Below are 6,711 nucleotides of genomic sequence, written 5' to 3' on the forward strand. Positions count from 1 at the left end.
TCATCTGGGCTGGTCAACCACAGGAAAGCAGCAGGGAGAGGGACAAGCAGCACAGCACTTTGCTGTCCTGTATGCACTGCCCAGCATGGGTCAGGTCCCTAAAGGTGTTTCCTTCCAGTTTCACTTGCCCTCGTCAGTAAATGAATGCTCTTCCTTCGCAGCCTTGAAAGGCACTGTCAGATGATGCAGCCCTGTGGAGAGCTGGCCAAAGGCTGGACTCCCTTGTCCTGCTGCAGCTCCTGCTGCAGAGACCTGAGCTCCAGGTGAGTGCAGCTGGCTGCTCTGTCACCTGCTGTCCACAGTGTCCCCCTTGCGGTTCCACAGGACACCCTGTGTGCAGCCAGAGCACCAGAGCAGCAGGTGGGGCGGGCGGGCAGACAGGTGCACCGGCTGGCTGTGGGGCAGTGCTGTCCCCAGCGCCACGTGCCCCAGCCTCCCTGCCCCACCACTGCTCCCTCTGCAGCACCTCACCCTGCTCCTCGTGTGCCAGCACGTGTGCCAGCAACTCCAGCCAGTCACAGGGGCCAGTGGTGGCCGGGGCAGCTTCAGCCTGCCAAACTCACCCCCACGGCACCAGCCCCTCCACCACTGGAACAGTGTTGGGGGTTAGATTTGCCTCTTTTTCACTTACAGAAACAGGGACAGGTGCCTGGAGGATTCCAGCATGCTCCCAGTTTAGGAGGCCGGGCAGTGCTGCCAGAAGGCCTCTCCCCAGGACCGCAGCTCCATGCCAGGCTGATTGGGTCAGTCTGTGCTCCAGGCAGCCCAGACACCACTCGTGCCAACCCTGCAGCTGCAGCAGCCCAGGCTGGGCAGGCAGAGGTGGCACAGGAACCACCACAGCTCCACCGGCAAGACACCAACCTCCACTGGCACCCCTGGAGGTGAGGACAAGATCACAGAATCACAGAGCCACTGAGATGGGAAAAGACATCTGAGGTTATCAAGTCCAACTTTTGACCAATCATCACCTCGTCAACTAGAACACAGCACAAAGTGTCACATCCACTCTCTCCTTAAAGATCTCCAGGGATGTCAACTCCAGCACCTGCCCATTCCAATGTTTAACCACCCTGGAACAAAAATCTTCCTGATATCCAACCTGAACCTCCCCTGACACAGCTTGAGACTATGTCCTCTCATCAGTGGTTGTCCAGCCAGCACACGAAGCGCAAAGCTTGACCAGGGAAGGACCCCATGGTGACAGGGATATGCAAATCCATGCTGCACGTGCCTGTCTGGGGCCCAGCTGACCAGTGCTGCCCAGACACATGGAGTCTGGCCACTGTCACCCCTAGCCCCCTCGTGCTCGTGGGCCAGCAAGGCCACTTGAACCGTTCAGGGCTTTCCACTCTTTCAAGGCGATCAGAACTACATCGTTTAACCAGGGACTTTTGGACAAAAAAAGCACCTCTGTGTGTCACAGCCGACGGGTCCTGCCAAGGACATGGGTCTTGCTGGGAAAGGTGTGACCCATTCTGTACCTCCGCGCCACCAGCAGGACCCTCCAGCCAGGAGAGGGATCGAGCAGAAGGCACCCACGACCAACGCCGAATGCAGACGCGCCGGCCCAGCTCTGCCAGGGACAGGGTTTGGCAGTGGCGTTCCTCACCATGCCAGCGCCACTGCCCCGGCACGGCACCCCCGCTCGGACACGGGCCGCGGGACAGGGGACGCGGGCAGAGCTCGGCGGGACGCGGAGCCCCGGCGGCCCCGCGCTGCCCCAGCCCCGCCGCGCTCGCAGGGCGAAGGGGAACGAGGCGCCGAACTGCCCGGCCTTGCGCAGCGACAAACACCAGAACAGAAACGAACCGCTAAGATTTGCTACCGAACCATAATAAAACTAACTCAACTCCGGAACAGGAGAGACTGCGCCGCCGCTTCCCCTCCGCTGGGAGAGGCAGCGCGGGCACCGCGGATCCGCCTCTCCCGGGGAACCGCTCGAACCGAGCTCTCCGGGGCCGAGGGACCGGCGTGGGTCCCACCGTGGGCCGCAGGAGGGACCAAGAGCCCGGCCCGGCCCGTGCGGAACAGACCAGAGCGGAGCAGAGCTCACCCGGCCGGCCCGGCCTGCGCGCACTCCCGCGCGCCTCTGTCCCGCCCCGAGGGCGGGGCTAGATGGAGATCGCCGCCTGATTGGCGGGACGCGCCCAAAGGCGTGGCCTCTATCACGTGGATTGTTGACGGCGCCGTGCCCCGCCCCCTCCGCCAGCCCCGCCCCCGTGCGGCGGCGTGGTGTCGTCACACGGCGGCGCGGTGACGTCAGCGAGCGGCGCGAGGCCGCGCCAGGCCGGGCGCTTGGGGCGCCGCGATCCCGCTCCTGCCGCGCTCCCGGCCCGCTCCCGGCCCGCTCCCGCTATGGCAGCACCGCCCGCAGGTGCGTCCCTCCCGTCCGCCCGCCGCGGGCCCCGTCGCTGCCGCGGCCGCGCAGGCGCCGGGGGAGCAGCAGGTCGCGGTTCCCTGGGCGCGGCCAGGCCGCAGCTGCCGCCGCCGGCCTGACCTTGGGCCCCGGTGCCGGGGCTGGAATCCCACCGGGAGGCGCGGGATGTGCCGGTGTGCGCACTGAGGGGCAGAACACGGTGTCAGGAGGGATCGGGAGCGCCGGGGAGCGGGCGCGGCCCCGGCGTGTGCGCGGGCAGTGCAGAGCTTCGGCTCCCGCGCCCGAGAGCGAGGAGGGCCCGCCGGGAGCCTTTCGGGACACTCCTGAAGCGGGAGCGCGAGGGCTTCCCCAGCGGACGGAGACACCGCTCACATCTAAGGCAGCGGGAGATTCGGAAAATAAGGGGCTTTCCCGTTCTTCCCCATCCTTTCTCTTCCTTTTCTGCCTTTCTCTCCCCTGCCCTTTTCTCCCCGCTCCTTTCCCTCTCTCCCATCCTTTCCTTTTCCTTCCTCCTTTCTTTTTCTCCTCCTAATTTCACTAGCTCCTCATGCTAGGCAGTTCTGTTGTCCCCAAACATCCCTTCAAATCCTGGGAATCTCGTGTGTGTTGCTGATGCTGGGGAGGATTTGAGGCACATGAACTCGCATGGCTGTCACGGACTTTTCTCAGGCTGAGCCGTAATTGAGGGTGTGGTTTGGGGACATGCAGAAACATCTTTTCATAACTGCCAAATAAATAACCCCGTTCTTCTGTCAAACAGGGTTTGCCAGGTAAAGATCCCTGCAGTACTCCAGACTATCTGGTCAAGCTGCCTCTATTCACATGTCCTTCAGGACCCTGGGCCTAGCTAAATTCAGCTGGTGAAACTTCTCAGCAGAATGTGGACGTCGAGCGTGGGGGCTGATGCAGAGGAGGCTGCGCAGCAGTGAACTGGGACTTGTAAAGAATTTCTCCGCTGTGTTGGTGAAATCACACCTGTGTGACATCTGTGCATCCGTTGTGGGTGGTGGTGCTCAGCTGGTGGCCGAGTTGAACCACGACGAGGTGTTATCTGCTGTTTTCTGCCACAGGGAGCGGCAGAGTGTAAGGATCAGGTTTTGTAATGCTGCTGCATGTGTTTGATTCAGTTTTGGGTTTTGGTAGGCTTTTTGGCAGCCTCTCTTTTGTTCACGCAGCGTTTTATTAGTGTGGGGGTCAGCCTTTCAATGCTGGAATGTGTGATTCCAGGGGAATTTGTTTCTGTTTTAATTTGAAAGACGACAGGAGGAAAGAACTGCTGCCTTTTATGTTCGCCTAGACTTGAGCAGAAATGTCACAATATCCATCAGACCTGGCTTTTTGTTGCCTTTCCCCTTCAATGTCTGTGGGCCTTTTTTCTGCAGGATGGTAGAATGATGCAGTAGGTGGGCAGGGCTGCAGGGTCAGCCACAGCTGTCTCACCTGGTTGTTTCTGGCGCAGGGAGGAGGCACTGGGCCGGGCCGCGCGGGAGCGCCGACGCCATGGGTCTGGGCGGCGCCACCACGGCAGTCCCCGAGGCGTCTGTGGGCCAGGACACCTCGGGCAAGCACTACGTGTGCGGGCTGTGCGCGGCCTTCACCAACATCGTGGTGACGTTCCCCATCCAGAAGGTGCTGTTCCGGCAGCAGCTGTACGGGCTGCGCACGTGGGACGCCGTGCGCCAGCTGCACCGCGACGGGCTGCGCACGCTGTACCGCGGCATCCTGCCCCCGCTGGTGCAGAAGACCACCACGCTGGCGCTCATGTTCGGCCTCTACGAGGATTTCTCCGCGCTGCTGCTCAGCCATGCCCGCGCCCCGGAGCTCCTGACGCGCAGCGCTGCGGCCGCGCTGGCCGGCACCACCGAGGCCGTGCTCACGCCCTTCGAGCGTGTCCAGACGCTGCTGCAGGACTACAGACACCACGACAAGTTCACAAACACTTACCAGGCTTTCAAGGTGCTGAAAGCATACGGGTTGCGGGAGTACTACCGGGGATTGGTACCTATTCTGCTCCGAAACGGGCCCAGTAACGTGCTCTTCTTCGGTCTGCGGGGGCCCATCAAGCAGTGTCTGCCTGAAGCCACCTCGTACAGCTCTCACATGGTCAACGACTTCATCTGCGGGGGGCTGCTGGGCGCCGTGCTGGGGATCTTGTTTTTCCCTGTGAATGTTGTGAAAACTCGCATGCAAGCTCAGATTGGTGGCGAATTTCAGTCCTTCTCCAAAGTGTTAGCGAAGATCTGGCTGGAACGCGACAGGAAAGTGGTCCACCTCTTTAGAGGAGCCCATCTGAACTACCACCGCTCTGTGCTGTCCTGGGGGATCATCAACGCAACCTATGAGTTCCTGCTGAAGCTGCTGTGACCCCGTCCTGCTCGTGGGGTGTCAGCACCCACAGTGTTCTCAGTCCCAGGGAACAGTGCCTGTGCATGTGACAGGTAATTCCTCCCAGCCTTCGGTATTTATGGGGTGAATGGTGATGCATTTAAACCTTGGTGCAATTATGATGAACTTTGTAAACTATTCCTCTGCTGGCAGGTGAGTTTACCCATAACAGAGCCACTAGACAAATACAAGGTGTAAATGAGAAAACAAAAGTAGTCTGTATCACTCCCAAAATTCCCTAATGCTCTGTGATGGGATGCACTCCACTGCCCATTTAGAACATGAGAATCAAGGAGGAGCTGAAGAAAAACAATTCCATTGCCTGATCATCTTCCAAGTCTCGATTTTGGAACTGAATTTTCAGATGTTTTGGGGTCCTCATTGTTTAAAGCTCAAAGGACAGATCCAGAAGGGGATAACTGAAGTGCAGAGCTCCCAGCTGCACCTCAGCCTGCTACAGCCACCACAAGGTGTGGCCTGTGGTGACCGTGTCCTCCAGCCGTGGCACTGAACGTGTGACCTCAGCCCAGGCTGGACCTCTGTGTGTGTATGTGTGTGTGTGTTTGTACATGTGCCTTCCTGTGGAAAGGGAAAAGTGGAAGGAATGGGACAGCAAACTCACTTCAGCTTTAAAGTGTCCTTCCTCGTTAAAAAACTCAGTGTTTGTTCTGCTTTTTGTGAGGACTTTTTTTTTTTTAATTGCTGCTTTTTCTGTTGCCTCCAGCTACAGGATCAGGGAGGTGTCCCTGTCTGTAATGCCCACGGGACACTCCAGCTCCTGCAGCTGCTCAAGCACTTCACACGGCTTTTTGCACTGCCGCGTCTTGTCTTTTCTCAGTTCCCTCTGTGGAATTACGGATCACGAGGTGTTTTTACCTGAAACTCGGGGTTCTGCCTGCTTGATCTGTACTGTTAATGGTTCTGCAAGACAGAGTGGCACAGGCAAGGTGAGATTCCTGGGTTACCTGCTTCAGTGGAGGTCTGTAGGTATAGAGGGGATGAAAAGCCAAAGATGACCTTGGAAGCAGGGAGGCAGGAAAGGTGGAGTGATTGGAGACGCTTCAGGACTGCTGTGGGCAAACGTTGAAAAGGACTGACAGAAATCTGTGTCTTACAGACCTGGGAGTTGAGAGAGAGAAGACTTCAGGCTTGAGATACAGGGACTGAAGAGCAAGCACAACCCTGAGCTAGATGAGGGTCCCAACAAAAAGTGTTTTAATCTCCCCGAGGGCTTCCTCTTTAATTAAACTACACATTCATATATAAACCAAAACACTCTGGATGATGGGGAGCAGCAGAGCTCTCAGGAACTGCTTTGAATTTAGTCTTTTCTTAAGTCTTGGGGGGGCTGTTGCTTTTCTGAATTTGAGTTTTCCATTTGCTGAAACTGTCTTCCAAAATTGATCCTAATCAGTGTGTTGTAATCATACAGTCCTGAGCTTCACAGACGGCAATGGGTGGGCACAAGCGCGAGTTCCTGTATCCCAGTGGTGATTATCTGCATCTAAATAAAATGTTTACTGGATGTTTGTTACTGGCAGAATCTGATTTTTACCAGTGTACTTTTTTTTTTTTTGTAATCACTCCTTGATGGAATAAAAAAAAAAATCTGCATCCTGTTTCTCTATGGAAGATGTTATATACTCCTGTCATGTCGGGGAAGCCAGAGTGTCAAGGGTAAGAGTTTGGCACAAGCCCGGAGCTGGTCTGTGGCCAACGACTCCAGCAAAAATCACACAGTGGAGCTCTGGGTCTGAGGTTCAGAGCCAGTTTTGAGTCTTCATATGCCACTTTCATGAAAGTTTCATGTAGAAGCATACTGTGACACACACACCTGAGAATGGCAGTATCTAAGCAGGAGGAGGTGTTTTTCGTTAATTAAGGTGTTTAATTTTAGTAGGCAGGCAAGAGCCCGTGAGCATGGTTCATTTTAACATAAATAAAAT

General features: G+C 57.0%; 1 protein-coding gene across 2 annotated transcripts; it reads left to right on the top strand.

The window, feature by feature from the left end:
• Positions 1 to 2,232: 2,232 nt before the first annotated feature.
• On the top strand, positions 2,233 to 6,379 carry SLC25A51 (solute carrier family 25 member 51). 2 transcript variants are annotated; one of them, XM_063421692.1, is made up of 3 exons: positions 2,233 to 2,377; positions 3,141 to 3,463; positions 3,840 to 6,379. In XM_063421692.1, the coding sequence occupies exon 3, from the start codon at positions 3,881 to 3,883 to the stop codon at positions 4,742 to 4,744; it is 864 nt and encodes a 287-aa protein (XP_063277762.1). In that variant the 5' UTR covers positions 2,233 to 2,377; positions 3,141 to 3,463; positions 3,840 to 3,880; the 3' UTR covers positions 4,745 to 6,379. The 2 variants fall into 2 exon arrangements, with proteins under 2 accessions (XP_063277762.1, XP_063277763.1); XM_063421693.1 differs by having other exon boundaries at positions 3,141 to 6,379.
• The last annotated feature ends 332 nt before the right edge of the window (positions 6,380 to 6,711 follow it).

The sequence above is a fragment of the Prinia subflava genome, chromosome Z, assembly GCF_021018805.1.
Source record: "Prinia subflava isolate CZ2003 ecotype Zambia chromosome Z, Cam_Psub_1.2, whole genome shotgun sequence".
Classification (NCBI taxonomy): Eukaryota; Metazoa; Chordata; class Aves; order Passeriformes; family Cisticolidae; genus Prinia; species Prinia subflava.